General features: G+C 43.8%; 2 protein-coding genes and 1 pseudogene across 3 annotated transcripts; 1 reads left to right on the top strand and 2 right to left on the bottom strand.

Annotated features, from left to right (window-relative positions):
• Window positions 1–4868: 4868 nt before the first annotated feature.
• LOC308525491 (tropomodulin-2-like) lies at window positions 4869–6190 on the top strand (the record flags this gene model as incomplete). Its single annotated transcript, XM_081100305.1, is given in 3 exon segments — window positions 4869–5546; window positions 5829–5955; window positions 5958–6190. Coding segments are annotated over 3 exon segments (1038 nt in total).
• A 10388-nt stretch (window positions 6191–16578) lies between these two features.
• Window positions 16579–20071, bottom strand: LOC308524903 (T-cell ecto-ADP-ribosyltransferase 2-like; the record flags this gene model as incomplete). The annotated part of the gene is made up of 3 exons (XM_081099507.1): window positions 16579–16655; window positions 18967–19663; window positions 20009–20071. 3 exons carry the CDS (start codon window positions 20069–20071, stop codon window positions 16579–16581), a joined length of 837 nt encoding a protein of 278 aa, XP_080955633.1.
• Window positions 20072–22078: 2007 nt separating this feature from the next.
• LOC308524880 (ubiquitin-conjugating enzyme E2 L3-like) lies at window positions 22079–22758 on the bottom strand (annotated as a pseudogene). Its single transcript has 2 exons — window positions 22605–22758; window positions 22079–22259 (listed from the first exon to the last, which is right to left on the bottom strand). The product of its transcript is annotated as a ubiquitin-conjugating enzyme E2 L3-like (transcript).
• Window positions 22759–23000: the final 242 nt, after the last annotated feature.

The following is a 23000-nucleotide window of genomic DNA, read 5'->3' as shown; positions in this document are numbered from 1 at the left end:
GGTCAGGAATTGAACCGTGACCTCCTGCTGTGGTGTTATCCTGCATCTAGAAGGGTTCAGGAATTTGGAGAAGGGGCTGTGAGTAAATTAATAAAGAGACTAGATATGAAATATAAATTTGGAAGGCATTTTTGGGGGGTAAGAAGATGCTTAGTTCTAGTGACTAAGTTTCACGAATCTTCATACCCAGAGCTTTTTATTCATACATTTTGCCCCATAGCAAAGCAGATATACATATCAAAGGTAAAGTTTTGGTAAACAGTAAAATTATCAGGTTGGGAGAAATGCCCTCAGCTGCCTGGCAGCAGGCAATAATATATGCAGATTTTCAGGTTTGGGAAAATGCTTTCAGCTATTCCAGCAGCAGGTAATATGATTCAGCTCTGCTGAAGCCTCAAGTTCCATCAACCTTTTGATGAACTTCTTACATTTATTATGACATGCTGGAATTAGCCTCCAGCAACCTCCTGGCTCATGATTCATGGGTTGGTGCTCAACCACTGAGTCACACCAGAGGGGCCACAATGTACATTTATAAAGAAGTTTTGATCCTCTGTCTCTTCAATGAGGCAATGGAGCAGCCTCTCCAGCAGAGGCAGAGCTGAAGATCTTTGTGAAGACCTTGACTGGCAAGACCATCACCCTCAAGGTGGAGCCAGTGACACCACTGAGTGTCAAAGCTAAAACCCAAGATAGGGAGGGCATCCTGTCTGACCAGCAGAGTCTGATTTTTGTGATCAAAGAGCTGGAAGATGGCCGCACTCTCTCAGACTACACTATTCAGAAAGAGCCCACCCTGCATGTGGTGGCATCATGGAGCCCTCCCTCTGCTAGCTCACTGAGAAGTGCAACTGTGATAACATGATCTGCCACACCCTCCCCCCACCAGCACTGTCTTCTTGGGGCCACACCAACAATCTGTGCCTCAAGAAGATTAAATAAGACCCCTCTACTACCTTCTTGCCCTCCCCCCGCACTGCCAAGGCAACCTTCTGCCTGAGCCCTAAAACCCTGGGGCCTCAATAAAGTTTCCCTTTATGACTGGGAACAGGGGGGGGGGGGGTGGGAAATAGAGAGATGCTTACTTGAAAGTGAATTGAAAGTAGGTTATAAATTTTTATGTACCAGAGTAATAATATGAGTAGCAGTTGCCATTTACCAGGTGCTCTCCTAATAGCTTTAATTGTATCAACTCTTTTGATCCTCATACAGCCTTAAAGGATTGGGGCAATTTTTGCTCCCATTTTATAGATGATAAAACAGAGGCTCAGAGCTCTGGCTAGTTGGTTGGAGTGTCATCCTGTACACCAAAAGGTTGCCAGTTCAATTCCCAGTCAGGGCACATACCTAGGTTTTGGGTTCAATCCCCGGTCTCTCACATCTCTCTCTCTCTCTCTCTCTCTCTCTCTCTCTCTCTCTCTCTCTCTCTCTCCCTCTCTCTCATCAATAAACATATCCTCTGGTGAGGATTAAAAACCAAACAAAGCTGAAACCAGTTTGGCTCAGTGGATAGAGCGTCAGCCTGCGGACTGAAAGGTCCCAGGTTTGATTCTGGTCGGGGGCGTGTGCCTGGGTTACGGGCACATCCCCAGTAGGAGATGTGCAGGAGGCAGCTGATCGATGTTTCTCTCTCATCAATGTTTCTCACTCTCTATCTCTCTCCCTTCCTCTCTGTAAAAGTTCAACAAAATATATTAAAAAACAAAAACAAAAACAAAAAAAACAACAAAGAAACAGAAGCACAGAGAAGGCGGAACTTACCCAATGTCACACAATCAATACATGGGAGCAGAGGCTAGAATTCAAACCCAGGTTCTCTGGTTCCAGAGTCCATGCTTGTAACCAAAAGCAGTTAGGACAAGGCACATGATCACTTTGTGGTTATCTCTGTGAGTTAGGATTTTGTTATTTATTCTTACTTTACTACCGTTCCACTTTCTGACCATTAATGCCAAGTTGTTTCCCAGCCTCCAGGTCTTTTCATTCCAATAGATAGTTCCTCCCTGACTCACTGCTCTATTAACTGCTATTCAGTCTTCTAAAGGGTGTCCCAAAATTCACCCAAGAAGTAATTTTGATAGAAAACACAGGTTTATAATTAAAAATTGTAAATTTTTTATTGATTCATAAAGCATACAGTATAGGGTTATGTATGGAATAGGATATCGGGTAAATGGATTATCATGTCGCGATAGCGAGCACCATTAACTGTTATTGCCTGAGCAGCCGCATTTTCAAAGAAGAATGGTCCGATGATGCCTCCAGCCCAAAATCCGCACCAAACAGTAACACGTTGTGGATGCATTTGTTTCTCAACAATCACTCGTGGATTTTCTGAACCCCAAATGTGAAATTTTGTCGACTGACCAAGCCATCAAGATAAAAATGAGCCTCATTGCTGAAGATGATTTTGTTCGAAAAATCAGCATCCACTTGTTGTTCCATAACCCATTCAACGAACTCTATTCGCTGTGCGTGGTCAGTAGGCTTCAGTTCTTGAGTCAATTGAACTTTGTAAGCATGAAGATGCAAATCTTTCATGAGAATACGCTGTAGAGAGCTTCTCAAAATGTCCAGTTCTTGACCACGGTGCCGAATTGATGTCCCTGGACTCTCAGCAATACTCTCACAAACTGCTTCGATGTTTTGTGTTGAACGACTTGTTGAAGGACAGCCAGAGTGTTTAAGATCACTAACTGATCCAGTCTCCCTAAATTTTTAAATTAATCTCTTCACAGTTGAAGTTAAATCACTATTCCGACCATATTTTGCACGAAAATTGCGACCTGTAGCTGCCAAACCTTCATTATTTTTAAAATATTGCTCAACAATGAAAACACATTGTTATTTCATGTAGCACTCCATTTTTAATAACCCTGAACTGTCAGCTGTCACGCTATCTTTTTTGTTTGTTGGCAACACTTTACGGCACAAGTGGTGTAAAATTCAAATCTTGCGTGAATTTTGGGAGCACCCCATACTATCAGCCTAAATGTCTCTTCACAGGAAGCCACCCTGAGCTCCTATGCAAGGCTGGCTTGTTCACAACTTTCTGTTTGTTTGTTTTTTAGCATTGAGCACAACTGTACTTAATGATTTCTGGAATAAGTTTTTTAAACAACTGTCTTTCCTGCCATTCCTCTCGCCTTTTGCTGTAGGATCCATGAAAGCCAGGCCTGGGTCTGTCTTTTTCACCTTCAGATGCCTGAACAATGCCTGACCCACAGGAGATGCACGAGAGGATCTTACTGTGTAGCAGACCAGCAGAGCAGACAGGTTGGGAGGAGGCACAGCCTAGGGGTCCCTCTCTCTGTGTTCTGATATGGATGCAGTGGAAGGTGCTAGAATCAGAGAGGTAATTCTGAATTAAAATAGTGACTTGGTAAGCTGGGCAGACTTGGACTACAACCCTCACATTCTGAGATCTGCTTTCTCTTCCATAATATTGGTTGATAATATTACCTCATACCTACTAGACAGCATAAGTGACACCAAGTAGGTACTTACTAATTAAATGGATTTATTGAACATTTGGGGAAGAACTAAATGTGAATATTTTCAAGTTTCTTAACTTCTCTGTGTCTGTTTTCTAATTTATAACATGGGATCTATAATAATAAAAGCATAATATGATAATTAGACCAGATGTCCTTCCTGACAACCTTCTGGATGAAGCTGGGGCTGCGAGGGAAGCCCAGGTCCCGGGTGTCAGAGGGAACCCGGTGCTATCAGCCGGGGGAAGGAAGGTGTACTCTTGCACGAATTTCGTGCATTGGGCCTCTAGTAATAAATAAATGAATATATCTGTTTTTATGGGATTTTTGTGAGCATTCAAGGAGATAATCTTGAATGCACAGAAGCCAATGACTGGCATAGAGTAAATGCTCAATTAAAGTTAACTATGATTGTTATTGTTATGGGTAAAGCACTTTCTGCAGTGCCTGGTGCACAGCAGGTACGCCTAGATAGAAGGTGCATAGTGTTATTGACTTGGCTGGGCCAAGTTCCACTCACTTCCTCCTAAAGCTGTGTCCTGGCCCTGGGTGCACTCCTGGGTTCCAGAGTTGGTACTGAATGGATACCACCCCATGGCTACCATCAGCTACTGCAGCCTCAGCCTCAGATCATACCGTGCCCTAGGGTTGTTCCATCCAGACAGTAGAACACCCCTGTGCATTTCCTTAGGAGATCAGGAACAGTGGAGACTGAACAGAGGGACTAGATCTGAGAGATAATTCAAGGAGGTATAGTCAACAGGACTTTATGATGAGTTAGGTGTCCAGGAGCAAGGAGGTGGATGTATCTAAGGTAGTGGTTCTCAATAATCTCAGATTGTTGCACTGGCAAGCCTGATGGGCGATTTTGCCCCACAGGACATTTGGCCATGTCTGGAGACATTTGTTGCAACTGGAGTTGGGGTGCTACTGGCATCTAGTGGGTAGAGACCAGGATTACTGACAAATGTCCTACACTACACAAGGCAGCTCCCCACAATAAAGAATTACCCAACCCAAAATGTCAAGAGCGCAGAGGTCATCAGTACATCCTGGTCTGGGATGATTTTCAGAGTTTTACCTGGGCATTCAGGGCATCAAGAAAAGCCGTGAAAAACCTTCCACAGGCGTTGTTACTACCTGTACAGCTAAAGGATTAGATAAGTCAGGAAAACCCTACCCAGGAACTAACACAGCCTATAGGATTCTCTAGTGACAGAAAGGGGACCTGCTCCTGGCCCCGCTATATTGGGAGCTGACCAACTGACGTCTCCCACTTCCGGTTCAGGGATGGGTGCACAAAAGCATTCTGAAGTCTCAGGAAGCTGGCCCATTTAAATGTGCGCTGCCCAAGAGAAAGGCATCTAAGAAACCATGGCACTCCCTTTCCAAAACGACTTGGAGAAATATAAGAACATTGATGAAGATGAGCTTTTTGGAAAACTCTCTGAAGAGGAACTGAAACACTTGGAAAATGTTCCTGATGACCTAGATCCCAAGAGTGCCCTGCTACCAGCTGGATTCCGACAGAAAGACCAGACACAGAAAGCCGCCACCGGACCGTTTGGCTGTGAGCACCTCCTCATGTACCTGGAGAAGGAGGCTTTGGAACAGAAAGACAGAGAAGACTTTGTGCCTTTCACTGGAGAAAAGAAAGAGAGAGTCTTTATCCCCAAAGAAAACCCCGTACACATGCTTGAAGAAGACAAAGTAACCCTTGATCCAGACCTGGAAGAAACTTTGGCCAGTGCCCCCGACACTGAACTCTACGATCTTGCAGCTGTTCTTGGAGTACACAGTTTGCTCAATAACCCAAAGTCTGATGAAGAAACACCCAACACTAAAGGTGGCAAAGGGCCCGTGAGAAATGTGGTCAAAGGTGAAAAGGTCAAGCCTGTATGTGAGGAACCACCCAGCCCCACAAATGTGGAAGTAAGTCTGCAGCAGATGAAAGCCAACAATCCCAGCCTCCAAGAAGTTAATCTCAACAACATTAAGAACATTCCAATTCCAACCCTGAAGGAATCTGCAAAGTCTCTAGCAGCGGATCTCAACCTGTGGGTTGCGACGCCTTTGGCGGTCAAATGACCCTTTCACAGGAGTCACCTAAGACCATCCTGCATATCAGATATTTACATTACAATTCATAACAGTAGCAACATTACAGTTATGAAGTAGCAACGAAAATAACTTTTATGGTTGGGTCACAACATGAGGAACTGTATTTAAAGGGCCAGAAGGTTGAGAACCAGTGCTAGAGGCCAACACCCATGTCAGGAAGTTCAGCCTGGCTGAACTTGGCATGACCCTATGGCAATTGCTTTTGTATTTAAGCTGAAAGTAAACAAGACCTTGAGAAGTCTAAACATAGAATCCAATTTTAAAACTGGAGCTGGGATCCTGGCCCTGGAAGAGGCACTAAGAGGAAAACCACACCTTGACAGAAAGATCGATAACCAGAGAAGCAGTTGGGAACAGCTGTAGAGACGGAATTTGCCCAGATGCTCAAGGGTAATTCAAGGATCCTTAAATTTGGATATCAGTTTACCAAGCAAGGGCCACCACGAACGAGGGTGGCAGCTGCCATCACAAAGAATAATGACCTGGTTAATAAAAAGCGAGTGAAGGAGACCGAAATTTCTATGAGAGCCCTAGCCGGTTTGGCTCAGTGGATAGAGCATCGGCCTGTGGACTGAAGGGTCCCAGGTTTGATTCTGGTCAGGAGCATATGCCCAGGTTGCGGGCTCGATCCCCAGTAGAGGGTGTGCAGGAGGCAGCCAATCAATGGTTCTTTCTCATTGATGTTTCTATCTCTCCCTCTCCCTTCCTCTCTGAAATCAATAAAAAATATTTTAAAAATTTTTCTATGAGAAGCCAAGTTTCACCATGGCGGCCATTTAAAAATGAACAAAAGCTCTTCTTCTTCCCCACCGGGACTATTTTATCAAAGGTTGTTCATTTCTGTTAACCACAAAACTAATATTTAATTTTTATTCTTTTTTAGCACTACTTATTTATCTGGGATTTTTTAAATACGTATGTTGTTTTATTTGCTCGTGGGCACCTCTGGCAACTTGCACCAATGGACATAGGCAGGTCTTAGTAGATGACACCAATTGAAAACAGTTTAACCACTTTCATATTAGGTTGTCTCGCTTACATAAACTTTTTATAACCACTGAAGGCATTTAGTATGTAAGCATGTTTTTAACTGATTATGGCAGAGGCCTATCTCTGTTTACATGCATAGCTTTGAGTTAGGCTAAATACATCACATGTCTTCCGCTGGCCACATAAGCTAGTATTGCCAATCTTTCACTGGGTGAGAAATGGGACCCAACTTAGCACAAATTCTCTTAGTTCCAGAAATACCACTGAATGCACATGCCCCCAGTGATCAAAGATCAGTGGGGTCATCTTCATAAAAACATTGAGACTTTAACATAGCCTTAGTAAACAAGTATAAAATGTTTATTAGCCCACAAATATAACTTCAAGCCAGACTCATGGGTAGCAAAATGAATTGGCACAACTACCTTTACTAATTATTCACCATAAATTCAACCTTTAACCTGACTCTGATGGATAACTTTTTACAAAGCTGTTTTAATGTTTTCAAGACAGGATGGGATATTTTTGAATTTTAGTAAGAGGGAGGCTTTTAAAACAATATGCGCCTAAATAAAACAATAATAATTGCAAATAAATAAAGTCACAGAAGGGGAAACATTTTTATAGATCATTTATTTCTTTGAGTTATAATATTTATAATTATTTTATATATGTATATCTTTAATACTATTGCTGACAGTGTATACAGCTGTTAATCACTCTGAAGGACTTAAACAATATATGTTGTATTAGCTGGTAATTCTCAAAACAGATCACATAATCTTGTAGTACAACTCAGATATCCGTTGGATTTCTATGTAGAAAAAAAAAAGCAGTAACTGTGAACCAAGGAAAAGATTCCACTTATGCCTCCTAATATTTGCCATAACAAAGGAAGCCGTCAGACCCCCACCCTTCCCTTTTATATAGACTCTACACTGAAGATAATGTAAAATCAGGAACCAGGTGAGGACTATTGTTCAGCAGGTCCAGGAAAGTGAACCAGGAAGACAGGACCTTCTTGTGTACCTGGAAAGGGAAGAAATGTTTGAGAACATGGGCCTCTTAGACCTTTCCAGCAACATACTTCAACCAATAATTCAGGCAGAGGGGCTCTCAGGTCCACTCCTCTGGACTCCCAGCTGGAAACCCTCTCACCTACCAGGAATTCCTGCAACACCTTGGAAGATCCCAAGGACATTGTCCTTTGGTTCTTGTCCTCTCTATTGGAAGTTCCAACCTGAGAGTCTCTGATAGTTGCGCTGGCAAGCCTGATGCGCAACTTAGTCTCTCCTGCTTCTAGGTCTTGGCTCTCCAGGCTGTAAGTCCTCAGCTCTGAGCGACTTGGCACCTTGAATGCAGCTCCCTGAAAGAGAGACCTTTCCTGTGGGGGGCCTAGAGAGCCTCTGGCCATCATAGGGGTCCCTCTGTGCTTGTCTCTCTACCCATGAATGTGTCTCTGGCTCTGACCTCATGGAAATCCTATTATTTGCAACAAATTCTTTCTCTGACCAAAGTTGTGAACTATTTGTCCTACTCATATGTTACTTGTTTTTCTGACTCTTGATGAAATCTAGCTTCTTTACCAGTGTCTGGTGGTAATCATTACATTCAAATGTTGGGTAGCATCTCTCCTCTGCTGGCCTACTTACTTGTTCCCATTAAGGCCTGATGCGAATTTAAAAGACATTTTTTAGACTCCTTGCAAAAACTCACAGTCCCTCTAGAACTGAAAATAGTTTCTGAAACTGAAAGCTTTGATTTCTGTTTTTTTGTCTTTAGAACGCTTCTTCTCTTTATTAATTGATTTCAGAGAGGAAGTGAAAGGGGGGAGAAGGGGAGAGAGAGAGAGAGAGAGAGAGAGAGAGAGAGAGAGAGAGAGAGAGAGAGAGAAAGAGAGAGAGAGAGAGAGAGAAAGAAATGATAAGAGAGACTTATTGATCAGCTGCCTCCTGCACGCCCCATGCTGGGGATCAAGCCCGCAACCCGAGCATGTGCTCCGACCAGGAATCAAACCATGACCTCCTGGTTCATAGGTTGACGCTCAACCACTGAGTCACGCTGGCCGGGCAAAAGGTTTCTATTTTTTAGAGAAATTTCAGAGCACATTTCCATGGAGATATTCCAGAATTTAATCAAAGTTTTTAATGATTCTACCTTTGAAATCTTGAGCTCCATCCTCTTGTTTTCTGACCATACTCCCCTTCCACCCAGCTCTCAGGTTCTTTCTCCTAGAACAACTCATAGAGAACACCAGTTCCCTGACCTCCTTCAGTCACCACAGCACTGCTTCAGTTCAGGCACCTGCATGTTTGCCCGGGTTTTAACGCAGTAGCCACTCCATTATGATGGAACCAGGTCTTCTGACCCCCCTGACTTTCCATTGCCACACATTCTGGTATTTTTCCATAACGCATGTTCATTGGAACCCAGCAGATCATTCTGACCTTTTTGCACAGCAGGGAGGGTGAGAGCTTGGCTGGACTAGAAACTGCCCTAGCTGCTCTCTATTCCAGGATATCGGTCCTGTCTTTTTAGGAACCTAATACTCTCCAGCAGCTGGTTGAAGGACCTGTTGTTCTCTGCCCTGGGGCTTCTTCTATATCATGAAGGCCTCACCACTCCCTTCCGGAACGCAGTCCAAGACTCACCTGAGCCACTGGAGAAGCAGTTGAAATTACTGTCTGTATGGCCCCTTCCCAAGCTCCACCCTGTGGGAATATGATGAAGGCCGTCTGTAAGCAGACTGTGAGAACTTGGGAGCGTGGCCAGCTCCTCAATCAAGAAATGGCCCAATAGAAACTGCTTCTAGATGTGAGCCTGGACTGTAAACAACTGCAGAAAAACAGCTAGCGGTTTTTTGTGGTTTGTTTTTGTTTTGCTTTTTTTTAATCCTCACTCGAGGATATTTTTCCATTGATTTTTGGAGAGAGTGGAAGAGAGAGGGAAAGATAGAGAGAAATATCGATATGAAAGAAACACATCGAATGGTTGCCTCCTGCACGCACCCTGACCAGGGCCCGGGAGAAGCCTGCAACCGAGGTATGTGCCCTTGACCGGAATCGAACCCGGGACCCTTTGGTCCACATATCGACACTCTATCCACTGAGCCAAACCAGCTAGGGCACAGCTAGCGTTTTGATCTCACACAGCTCTTGCGCCAGCTTGTCCCTCCTGCCCCCCAAGTCCCCTGCATGCCTTGTTTTGTTTTGTTTTCTGTATTCGATTTAACCTTGTACTGTACTGAGAAAGCCTGAGGCACAGAAAACTTTACCAGCCAATCACCACTGGTGTGCATTAAGTCCTAATAAACCCATGTCTTTCACAGCCAGTCTTTCTGGTTATTTCTTTGGAATCGGCAAGCAATACACTGAGGTTTTCTCAGACCTCAGCTCTTTACATAACTCTGTCATATAAAATAATATTTAAGGTTAATTTTTAAATTACTGTTTTTAAAGTTAACATTTAGTAGTATTTCTCTTTATCTTTTTTAAAAATGTTGACATTCCAACATTTGTAGCCTGGAATTTGCGCTTCATCTTCACGTGGATGAAAAGCATATTCTTTAATAGAAATTCTTAAGAAGGTTCTGATGTCAAAGAATGGATCCTCTCCACTAAAATAAGGTGGATGAGTAGCTATTTGTTGAGAAAAAGATGTGAGGCAAATGGCCCACGGTAATGAATATTCAGGCACCTGGTGTGAGAGCCTCTATGAATTGTGTAACACTTCTCTGGATTGAGAAGCTCAATAGCTCTTGTCAGTTAATAATGGAAGGCTTTGAACAGAAAGTTATGTGAATTTTGATGGAATTCTAGTTCTGCTAAAGTTAGGCCAAAAAAGCTATTCCATGGAAATCACTGATTCACTTATTCTGTGTGTGTGTGTTTCCTGCCATCTTACATTCAATTTAAAAATTTTTTTATTTGCTTCCAGTTCTTTTAACACCTGGGGTGACTTTTTCTCTATTTCTTCAGTACAGCCCACATACCAATCATCAACCGTGTTATTGGCCATGTCTGTACTCAGAACTCACAGTATAGGTTTCTTGCTCAGAATGAAATTTCATGCATTCCTGCCACAGAGCCCATATATGAAACATGTATCATGAACCCACACAAACTTCCCTATGAAGAATTAAATTTATGGCTTTGATTTAGCCTTATGATTAAAAAAAATTCTTCCAATTTAGGATCCAAATTCACTAACAGACCCTAGTCAGACTCTACCCCAGGGGTCTTCTTGTTTCATGAGAGATGAAGGGAGCTGTCCGGAGGATGATAAAAGCTATGAATCCTCCCTGGAGAAAATTTCCATAGACAAAATATGCATTCAATTTTCAGGAACCCAAGAATCTTAGTTATCCTATTCATAGACCCATACTTAAGAATCTATGCCGATCTGGACTGGGTAAATGTATTAAAAATATCTATAGAAAGAAAGTGTCCACCAGAAGATTTATTGGTTAGATATGCTTATAGAAAAAAGGAACCACAAGGACACACACTATCAGTGTCCACCCAAATATCGTCCATGGAAGAGAAGACTCTGGACCAAAAAATCCATCAAATGTTCTGGATGAGTAGCTATTTGTTGAGAAAAAGATGTGAGGCAAATGGCCCACGGTAATGAATATTCAGGCACCTTTGTGAGAGCCTCTATGAATGGTGTAACACTTCCCTCCCTGGATTGAGAAGCCGAATAGCTCTTGCCAAATAATATGGAAGACTTTGAACTGAAAGTTATGTGAATTTTGATGGAATTCTAGCTCTGCTAAAGTTAGGCCATGAGGGCTGTTCCATGGAAATCACTGATTCACTTATTCTGGTTTATTCTTTTCCTTCAATTTTTCTTCTGCCCTTTCACATTCCATAGACACAAAATATGCATTCAATTTTCCTGGGAGCAGGGGAAGAGTGTCACCCCAACTTAATGTGAAGTCATTAACCTTTCAAATGATCAAATTCCCTTTGTTTTGAAGTCATGCATGCCAGGCAAATTTCTGATTGTAATTTGACTCCTTGGGTAGCCTACCTATTGGGCAAAAGTGCCCTGACCAGAGAATATAAATATCCAGTCCCCTCTGCAGAAAGAGTTCCAGCTGAATTAACGAACCTAGTTATTCTGTGTGTTTTTAATACAGCATTCTCTGTGAAATTGATTAATAAGAGTCCACACATAAAAGATGATTCTTTGTTTCTGAACTTTTGTAGCAAGGGAAATACCTCTACAAAAGATTGATCCATGTTTCTAAGCCTGCAAGACAGAGGGCATATGATACATTTGTCAAATTTCTAATTTAAATCTCCCAAATGTGTTGTATTAGTACAAAGAGTCACTAACCTTATAAATTTTATTCTGGGCCTAAATGAGGAGTCAGAAATGGAATTTTGAGTCCTTTCTGCACAACAAAGGGGTTTAGGCTATTTATATACTTTAGGAGTTACAGACACCAGTCACAGTTATGCGGTTTCCCATGACAACCAATTATTATGTGACTAGAGGCCCCGGTACACAAAAATTTGTGCACTGGCGGGGGGTGAGGGGGGCGGAGTCCCTCAACCCGACCTGTGCCCTGTCACAGTCTGGGACCCCTCAGGAGAAAACCACCTGCTGGCTTAGGCCCACTCCCCGGGTTGCAGATGGCAGGCCCGGATCCCGCCCTGGGTCGCACACTGCAGGCCTGGATGGCGGTGGGGTGGGTGGCCGATGGCGCTGTCTTGCCCATCTTTGTTGGGTTAATTTGCATACTCTTCTGATTGGCTGATGGGCATAGCGAAGGTATGGTCAGTTGGCATCTTTGTCTTTTATTAGTGTAGATGCTTTGAGATTTGAGGTTTCCGACCATAGGAAATAATATTAAAATTTTGAAGACCCTATGTTTTTTGTTAATCCTCACCTGAGGATATTTTTTCCATTGCTTTTCAGAGAGAGAGGGAGGGAGGAGAAGAAAGAGAGAGAGAGAGGGAGAGAGAGAGAGAGAGAGAGAGAGAGAGAGAGAGAGAGATAAACATCAATGTGGGAGAGACATATCTATTGGTTGCCTCCTGTACCCACCCCCGCCCAGGGTAGGCAGCGAACCCGCTGGTAACCCAGGTATGTGCCCTTGACCCTTCTGTGCACAGGCCAACACTCTAACCATTGAGCTAGGCCAGCCAGGGTAAAGATCCAGTGTTTTTAAAGAGACTTTCCAGATAACTTTACAAAGCAAGAATATATTGAAAAGGATGGCTATAAATAAAATCCCGAGAGCTATGGTCTATTCATGAGAGCTATAGTCTTGTGACTGCTATTCTCAGCCTTCACTTTTCTCTAACAACGTCTTGAGAATGGCTTCATCGCTCTGAATTTCATCTTTGTGTTACACCTTAATAATATTTCTCTCTCTACAGTTTCTTTTGACAGCCAAATAATAGATACAAAGGCTGCAATCTCTGATTTCAGCATGATTTTATTAGCCAGAACTCAATGAGAACTGCAATGTTTCTAGAAACCTAGGAATTAATACACCAAATGTGAAAAAGCAAATTTTAGAAAAATACTCAAATATCATCCAGCACATGAATGGTCTCCTTGCTCGAGTCTAACCTCTCAGTCTGGTCTCTAAGTCCTGAAACGGATCATCCCCCCTCCACCCCATGTATCCACTTTCCCTCAATCCCAGACCAGTCTCTGTACCAGCCAGGCAAAGTGTCTCAGTGTGGGTTCCCTCAATGGCCAGCCTACTGCAAGATCCCAGTGCAGGCAGTTTATTTGGGGGATGCAGGGGCCACCTACAGGGGAGATAGAGAAGTGACATAGGGAAGGGAAGGCAGCCAGAGAAGGGTATGTTCCTAAGCCAACTTGTCAAAGACCAACTAGAAAAGGGTCCAAAGCATACCTGAGACTCATCTCACTGGAGAGCTGGGGGAGCTGGGGTATTTTACACCAGGTCTCATCAGTCATGGGCCCAGGGCTGATCCAGGAAGTATTCATCCCCCAGCACTTCCATCTTGCTGAGTGTGGGTGAGTGAGACAGCTTTCTGTGGTTCTGGACCAGCCCTCAAGTACAGAGATATATCAGGTCCAGAGATGGTTGTCTGAGGAAGATATAGGCAGGTTCTGAGAGCATCCTATATAATAAAAGCCCAGCGACCATAACAGCAGACTGACCAGAATGACCGCTTGACCCGTCACCATGAGGTGCACTGACCACCTCTCCAATCCCTACACAGCGCTGCTCTGCGGGTGAGAACCCCTCTACCTTCTCCTGCACACAAACACTTAGGCAGTGAATCTCTGGAACGTTTCTCATGTTGCCGTTTCCTAAGGAAATATCTGGAACAACTTAGTTGTTTGAATTCTAAGAGAATAGTGTTGGTGTCTGCTGAGTCAGTATCTTGTATTTTAATGAGCTCAGCCTCCCCTGCAGCACAGGCCAAGGGTGTGTCTTCCAAGGAAGGAAGGAAGGGCCTTCACTTCCCAGCTCCCTGGTGTGGACCCACTACTGATTCTGTTCCAGCAGCTCGTACCCTCACCCTTGTGGAGTGTCCTCTGGATGTTGGTTTTGTTTGACTGAAAGTCTTGCCAGAATCCTAACTTGTGGACCCTTGATCTCCATGGGTCTCTGAGAATCCTCATGCTCAGAAGGAAGAAAGCATTCTGGGTATGAATGTGCATTTCCTATGGTCCCTTTCAGTTTTAGAATTACTCTGAACAAGAGTAATAACAGAAGTCGTCAGGGCCAGAGTGGGGTTGGCTAGAACAGATGAGGTTTTGTAATTAGCTGCTGTTTGTGATTTGGAATTGGGGGAGGAAGGGGAAAGAAGGAAGTTATATCCTTCTAATATTGCCTGTTCATCGTTTATCAGATAGGGTTCTGCTTTATTTATTCCCCAGGTGTTTTGCAACAATGTGCCTTTTTCAACTAGGAGATCAACAGACATAAAATGGATGCTTTATTTCATCAAAGTGGTTCTTTCTGCTGAGGTTGATCATAAACTTTTAATGACCCCTCTATGCCAGATTTTCTTTTTTTTTTAATTTAGGGAGAGAGAGAGAAACATTGATCAGTGGCCTCCTGCACCCCCCCCCCCCCCCTCCTGGGGATCCATCTCGAAACCTGGTCATGTGTCCCGAAGGGGAACCAAATTGGCAACCTTTCCATGCACAGAAGAACGCCCAAGCCACTGGGCAACACCGGCCAGGACTGTATGCCGATTTTTTAAAAATATGTTTTTATTGATTTCAGAGAGAGAGGAAGGGAGAAGGCGAGAGAGATAGAAACATCAATGATGAGAGAGAGTTATTGGTTGACTGCCCTCTGAACACCTCCAACTAGGGATCGAGCCCACAATCCAGACATGTGCCTTAGACTGGAATCAAACCTGGGACTCTTCAGTCCGCAGGCTGACACTCTATCCATTGAGCCAAACCAGCTAGGACTGTATCCCAGATTTTAACTGCAAAGAATTTAGGATTTATTGTAGCCAATTATGTGCAGACCTATGGACTCTATCCTATCAGGAGTACTAGTTTTCACTGCTTAATTAGAATAACCCCTCCTAACACTTCACCCCCTTCCTCTCCCTAGTCTATTCCCTTCCCTTGTTCCTTACCTTTGTTTTATTCTTTGACAGTGAATTACATAACCTCAGTGCCTCAAGTGTAAAATTGGAGAAAAATAGAACTTAACCTTATAGGGTTATTGTGAGGGCTAAATGACTAAACATATTAAGTGCTTACTTAGAACAATGGAGAACAATGAGTGCCTAATACATAGTAAGTACCCAATACATTAGAGTTATATTGTTGTTATTATGTCAAAAAATTTCTTTATAGCTTATGCTTTTTTTTTTGTCTTAAGAAATACTTCCCCAATCAATAGAGAGCTATTGTTAAAGTTGACAGGGCTTGGTGACTGCTTGGGTTTCTGGTGGGGTGGTGCAGGGAGGATTTATCTAACACAGCTCTGGTATTTCTGGCTCAATCAATCAGGGCTTCAAGGATATTTGTGAGAAGTATAAGACATGAAACTTCTCAACTGTGAAAATGACAGCATTACTTCTAATGCCCTGGGAGAATTTCCTGGGCAAAGAATACAACTAGTAGTAAAATCTAGCCACAGAAAAGCGAGGTGTGATTATCAGTGGTTTATTTCTTTAGATTATAACATTCATCAAGATTAAATTGCATTTTAAAGACCGTTCCTGCTGACAGTGTGTAAAAGCATGGCTTTTTAATCACAGCGAAGTGTCCAGAGACTAGGGACTTATCTCAGGTAGTAAGTGCATTTGGATACAGGAAGCATACTTTTGTGGTCAGACCCAGAAGATCCCTTAGATATCTTGGGGGATGTGAGCACTAACATAAGCCACACACAGACCCTGCGTCCCTCCCTTCCCAATACCCCATGCTGCCGGGTTTCTTGTCCCAGCATCAAGAAGGGTTCAGGAATCTGGAGAAGGGGCTGTGCGTAGATGACATAGGAATCCAAAGACTAATAAAGAGTCCAGAGACGAAATATAATTTTGAAAGGCATTGGGGGTCAGAGGAGCTTAGCTAAAGGAGCTAAGATCTAAGGTCTTAAATCTAAGGCCTTAGGTTCTCCCCGTCCCCAGGACCCCATGCTTTTTATTAACACAATTTGTCCTGAGGCGAGGCAGAGATATACACTTCAAAGGGTCAGGGTTTAGTACAGAGTCCATTGTCAGAATGGGGGAATTAGCCTACAGCTGTTCAGGTGTTTGGCCAGTAGGAGGCAATAACATGTAGATTAAGATGCCCTTTAACTGTCTAGCACCAACAATCAATTTAATGTATCCTTTCAGGTTTAGGAAAATGCCTTCAGCCATTCCCAACAGGTGACTACATATGTGACTCAACCCTGTTGAGTCCCCAAGTCTCATCAACATTTTGATGAAACTCTTGAAATTGTGGCATGCTGGAATTGGTCACCGGCACCATGTAGACTCAGGCACCAGGCAGGGCAAGGTTACAGCTCAGCAGGGAGGAGCCTCAGGACCAGGAGGCCAGGCAGCAGCAGAATGAATGCAGAACTTTCTTTCATTCCTGCAATGGGAGGAAGAGAAGGAAAGGTTTGGTTTCTCTATGGTGTTTCTTAAGACATGGGCCTCCCAGACTTTTCAACCTTCCCCCCAGGCTCAAAACACTACCAGTTTGAGCCCGAGGGGTTCCTTTTACTTAGCCAGCAATTAGACTCTCCTTTTGCCTTTCAGGGGCTCCTGAAATACTCAGGAATACTAGAAAGGGAGAGGTCTGTGAGAACACATCCTTTTGGGTCTCTGAATTTAAGACCACTTTGAGTAGACTGAGTACTCAGGGCTATGGGCCCCTCACACTCTCCCATCCCCACTTCTCAGGCCCCTGTGCTCCTTGCCACATGTGCCTCAGTAAGGAAGGCTTTCCCCACATGGGCCCTGCAGATCCCTGGCCACTGTGGGAGCCCCTCCATGTTTGTCTTTGTCCACTTAGGAATATGTTTCTGGATCGGGACCTCATGAACATACATCTTTTGTAGCAACATATATTCTCTAGTCTAGTGTTAATAAGAGTTCAGTCTTTGGGTGGGATCTGGCCTCCTCTCCTGGGGTTCTCAGCTCAGTCTGCCTGAATCTGAATGAACATCAAGCACTGCGCCTGAGATGGGAGCGCAGCACCTTTCCTCTGCTGGATTGTTTTCCTGGTTGTCCTGTTTTTATTAGGCTTGATCCAAATTCATAATTTCTACAGGAAAAAACTCAGAGTTCCCCAGTAATCACTCTCTGCAGTTCCTTTCTACCTCAAACATTTCTCTTGTTTCCAGCAAATTTCAGAGCATAACGACTAATTTGGTTGAAACTTGCTGGATACTCAGTCCCTCTGCAGCTCAGATTCACTTCTGGCTGGACCCTGGCATTTCAACAAAACCTAACTTCCTTCAGCAACAACTACTGGAGCCCTGATTCAAGCCAGGCATTAATGACAGGCCCTGGGTGCAGGCGGAGCAGGAAGACAAAGTCTCTGGCACTAAAGAGATTACCAGACTGTAAACAAATTGTTACCATAGAGATGGAGAATGTATGCTGGAGATGCATACAAGGTTCTCCATGGGGGCAAAAAGAACAGTATTTGTAAAGCAATACCGATGTCCTGGGCAATAAGTTAAGAACTTCTTTAATTCTCACAGAAACGCTACTGAAGTATTACTATTTATATCCTCATTTTACAAATGAGGTAGTTGAAACATAGATTGCTCAGGTAACTTGTTCACATTCACAGAACTAACGGTTGTTGAGCCTAGATTACCATTGAGGTTGTCTGACCCCAAACTTAGGGCATGGAGCATGGTACAATATTTAATCTTGCCTGAGAGTATCAAGGAAGCCTTATAATTAGAAGTGATATCTGAGCTAGTGAAAGATAATGGGAGATAGTGAAAGATAATTACTTTACTAAATGGATAGTGTCTTAGATTGGATGAAATATGACATGAAGTCAGAGATCTCAGGCCAGAAGGAATGATAGGTGTAAATGCAAGGAAACCTGAGAGCCAGGACACCTTGGGAAAGGCTGGGTAAAGTGGAGGCAACCCTTGGTGGCACTTTCTCACCCATCACAGGGCTGGACAGGTAACAACAGCCTTCCAGCCACTACTGATATGTCTTCACTCATATGCCTTCACTAATGGTTTTACCATCTCTAACCTTCATCAGTCTAGGTATCATCCTGTGCATTGGGTCTACTATGTGGCCCATTGGTGCAAACTCTTCCAGTTCTTTGATTTCCTCAGCTCCAACATTGTTCACCTGCTCTTCAGTCTAACCAACCACTGCTATGGAAATGTCCTCCAAACAACTCACATTCTGTAAAGTACCCACCCTGGAAATCTCAAGGCCCACCATCCTATTTTCTAACCATACTCCCCCTCCTCTCTTTCTCCTAGAATATCTCATAGACAACACCAGTTCCCCAACTTCCCTTGGGCCCCACAGCCCCCTGCTCAGCTCAGGCACCCTCATCTCCTGGCAGGATTACTGCAGTGGCTGTATTGTTCTGCCTGAGAACAGGTCTCCCAGCTCCCCAAACCTTTCCTATACCCCCTGACATATTAGTTTCCAAAACTCATGTTTCCTGGTGCCCAGCAGATCTTTCTGACCGTTTTGCACAGCAGGGAAGTTAAGAGCATGGCCGGACGAGGAACTGCCTGAGCTGCTCTCTATTCCAGGATATCAGCCCTGTATTTTTAGGAACCTAATACTCATCAGCAATTGGTTGAAGGCCCCATTGTGCTCTGCCCTGGTGGCCTCTGGTAGCAGGGAACTCCTTCTTCTATTTCAGGATGTCCCCACCACTCCCACCTGGATCATAGTCCCAGACTCACCTGAGCTGTTGATATAGAAGCAATTGTAGTTACTCTTAGATCTTTTGGGCTTCATAAGTGTAAAGCCATTGTTATTTGGTTTGACTGATTGATACACTTCATAGCCTGGAATTAGCACTTCCTCTTGTAATGGATAGTAAGAGAAGTTTTCAATTTTAACACCCAAGCAGGTTGTGATGGTAAACAGTGTTCCCTTAAGATTGTTAGTAAATTTTATAGCTACTTTTTCAGAGAGAGATGATGAGGCAAATTGGCCAAAACGTACATTTCCTGTTCCATAATTACACTTTATGTCCAAGCCTCTATAAACTGTATAACACTCCCCTGTCATGAGAAGCTGAAGAGCTCTTGTCAAATAATAATGGAAGGCTTTGAACTGAAAGTTACCTCTATTTTGACCAAAGTTTCTTACAGCTTTGTTAAATTCTCTTGAAATATTTCCAGTATAGGCCACTAGAGCTATTCCATGGGAATCATTGAGTCGTTTTGAAGAGTCTATTTTGTTCTTTATTTTCTCCCATTTTGTCTTTGCATTTTTCCATACTGCACTTAAATTTCTATTCACTTTAAGTTCTTCTTCTAACAGCTGGGGTGCTTTTGCCTCCATTTCTTCAGTGCAGCCCACATACTGATCATCAAACGCATTTTCAGCCATGTCTAGCTCACATGGATCAGCTGGTTGTACCCGGCCGGTCACCTGTAGAGAAGAGGTAGTGTTCTTGGACCCATTTGCAAGTACTGGATGCGCCCAGAGCCCACAGTCTGGACTTCTTGCTTAGCATGAAATGTGACATGTTCCTGTCATAGCACTCATGTATGGTACACACACAAAGACAATCTTATTATACCGTGAGTAGTGTAAAAAGAAAAAACTAGGCTTTGTTACTCTGTTTTGTTTCCAGATATTTAAAATAATCTTTTCAGACTCATGCTCTCTCAATGGCTTTAGCCTCAGACTCAACTGTGGGAACTCTATACTTTTAAAGATGTGAGGGCAAAGCAGATCAGCAGGATGCAGATGGGAGGGGGTGATATATATTACCTGTTGTGTTAGCCACTGAATTAGGATAAAAAAGTGAACTGCTGTGGCTAGAAGAGAAGTCATCTCCAAGTTCAAAACTAACTGCAAAAAAAATAAGATAATGAAAGTGAGGTGTGAACATTAGTTCCACTGTGAGTGTGCTGATGACTCGGTCCCTACTGCAAATCTGGAAGCCCCAGTCCTACATACTCTGCTTTCTGCACAGCTAACCAGGACTTCTGCCTGGGTCCTGCACACAGGGAGAAGTGAATCCATAGGGAGCTGGTAAAGAAACAATTAATCCTGGTCATAGGCAGAGCTGGGGTGTCACTCAGATGGCCAGTGAGAAAAACAGATCCCATTTTAGTGGATCCTTCACAAGCCCTGACATTTTATTCCCTCTAAAAAATTACTATGAGTCCTTTCATAAATGTGTCGGTTGTGTGTGTTTTTTAAGATCATCTCAAAGTTTTGTTAATCTGGGGCTCAAACTTAAGTCAATACTTCTGAACATCTCTCAATGTTGTCAACCTTTACTTCTATCAGGGGAGCTAACATGCATGGAAGCTTTCGGGGAGTTCTTGGTTTGAAGGAAAGGTAGAAGTTGGTGTGGGGAAGGAGGGAGATAAGTATATTCCTATTCTGACCTGAAGATCTAGGCTTGACTAACCATAGGAAGGGGGAGGACACTTTTGCACAAGGGACCATGAGACACAGGGACCAACAGTACTGTCTCAGAATTCTGGGATATAAATTGCACAATCTAAGATTAAGGTTTTAAATTTAAGAGGGATGGATAGACAGCATGTCTGTCCTTCGATATGGTTCCCTATTTGCCAGGTCTGACCTCACCTCCCTACCTAGAATGTTTCTTACACAGAACTGACTTTGTGGCTTTGACTCTGGTATAACTGCCACTATAGGAATCACCTCTGGCTTCAGATATTCTTCCAGTCCCATCCAAACACCAGTCTCTCCTCAGGGGCCCTCCTGGGGTCCTCACACTCAGAGACCCTTCCCCTTCAGAGACCAGAACCGAGTTATCAGGTACCTGATTTCCTGGAGATCCTTTGTGATTCGGTCCTGGTCCGTCTTTGATAGAAGTGCCTGAGAAGGCAGTGGTCTGGCCTTTTTATTTGGGGGAGAGATGTACTTTCAGTTTCAGATTAGATTTGTGTGTTTTTTGTTGCCCAGAACCTTGTGTAGGCTTTAGGAGCAGACTGCCCCACCTCAATGTGAAGGGGGGCAGGGGGGGAATGACACTTAAAAACTCAAGTGGCTAAAGTCAATCGCGCCTGATATCTCCCCACTGCAGCTTTCTTTTCTTAAATTTTTAATCCTTTCTTTATAGGTTACCTAAGACCACTTTTGATTAAGAAAACTGTAGAAAGTTAGTAACTGCCACAAGCAAATGCCAGGTGGTGGCCTCTGGCAATTTTCCAGAGAGTCCTACTTTGCGGGGTGTCTGAATGCACTGCTCGGAGCAGGGGTCCTCAAACTTTTTAAACAGGGGGCTAGTTCACTGTCCCTCAGACCGTTGGAGGGCCGGACTATAGTTTAAAAAAAAACTATGGCCAAAACCGGTTTGGCTCAGTGGATAGAGTGTCGGCCTGCGGACTGAAGGGTCCCAAGTTCGATTCCGGTCAAGGGCATGTGCCTGGGTTGCGGGCACATCCCCAGTGGGAGATGTGCAGGAGGTAGCTGATCCATGTTTCTCTCTCATCGATGTTTCTGACTCTCTATCTCTCTCCCTTCCTCTCTGTAAAAAATCAATAAAATATAGTAAAAAAAAAAAAACTATGAACAAATTCCTATGCACACTGCACATATCTTATTTTGAAGTAAAAAAACAAAACGGGAATAAACACAATATTTGTATTTGCATGTGGCCCGCGGGCCGTAGTTTGAGGACCCCTGGCTCGGAGTCTCTGCTCACACTCGCTGGAATCAATTGTGGCAGATTTTAGTTCACAGGTCGCTTTTCCCCATATTTTTTTGTAAACTCTTCAGCATTCTTACAGAATTTTTTCCAGTCTTTAGAGTATTCTTCAGCTAGGTCAGCCCGAAGCGGGTGCTCAGGCTGGGGGTCATTCATTCACCAGTGCTATGAGAGACTGGATTGCTTGGTTTTCGTTGCTGGCTTCCAGCTTTCAGCACTAATTACCAGCAGGCAGACCTGTCCCTTTTCATCGACGTTAGGGTGATAGATCTTTGTTTTAAATGTAATCTCGGTGGTTTGAATGGGTAGTCTGTTGGAAAGTTGATTTCCATTCTGAAGTGCGGGAAGCCACCGCTTTCCTAATACTGTCATAAGAGTGCACCCGGGAACGTGGAAGGCCGATGGACCTTGGACATTAGCTGGGCTGTGTTGAGATAGTGGTGGCTCAAAGCAACTTCCTGGCCTAATAGCCTTAAAGTACCTGTTTGCTGTGCTTTACTGAGGGCAAGATGTGTATCTAAAACTGAATAAAAAGCAGATAAGGCCAGGTTTCGGTGTGCCTCTCCAAGAGAGAGGTCTCCACCTCGCCCCCCCATGCCTTCTAAATTCATATTTCTTGTCTAATGTTTTCATTTGAGCGTCGGCCCCTTCTTCAGATCCTGAAGAAGGTTGTGGCACTGAAGGCCCCCTTATCATATGGAGGGTTGTCAGGAACAATAAGCCCTTGCCAAGATAATAAATTAGCTTCATCAAGCTGGATGTTACCGAAGTTTTTCATTCCACATTTGCAGATTTCTTTAAGCTCCTTCATCAGCCTCCTGCTGGCTAACATTTGGTGCCGAGACCCAGGAGGGTTCCATGGGGATGGGGAGCCATCGCCCCGGCCTTGGTCACCCTGAGTTTTCTACTTACAGAGCAGTAGGCAGCAACAGCTCTTCCTGGGCTTACCTCTGAATCCTACTTGGGTGACTCAATTGCCAGCCTCAATCAGGCCTCCCTTCTTTATGGGGATCCCCCCTCAACCCCAGCCAGCCAGCCAGCCAAGGAGGACGCCGGACAGGGAATCTCTCCTTC

The sequence above is a fragment of the Myotis nattereri genome (assembly GCF_964212035.1).
Source record: "Myotis nattereri genome assembly, chromosome: 9".
NCBI lineage: Eukaryota > Metazoa > Chordata > Mammalia > Chiroptera > Vespertilionidae > Myotis > Myotis nattereri.
This window is presented reverse-complemented; position numbering and strand designations above follow the sequence as displayed.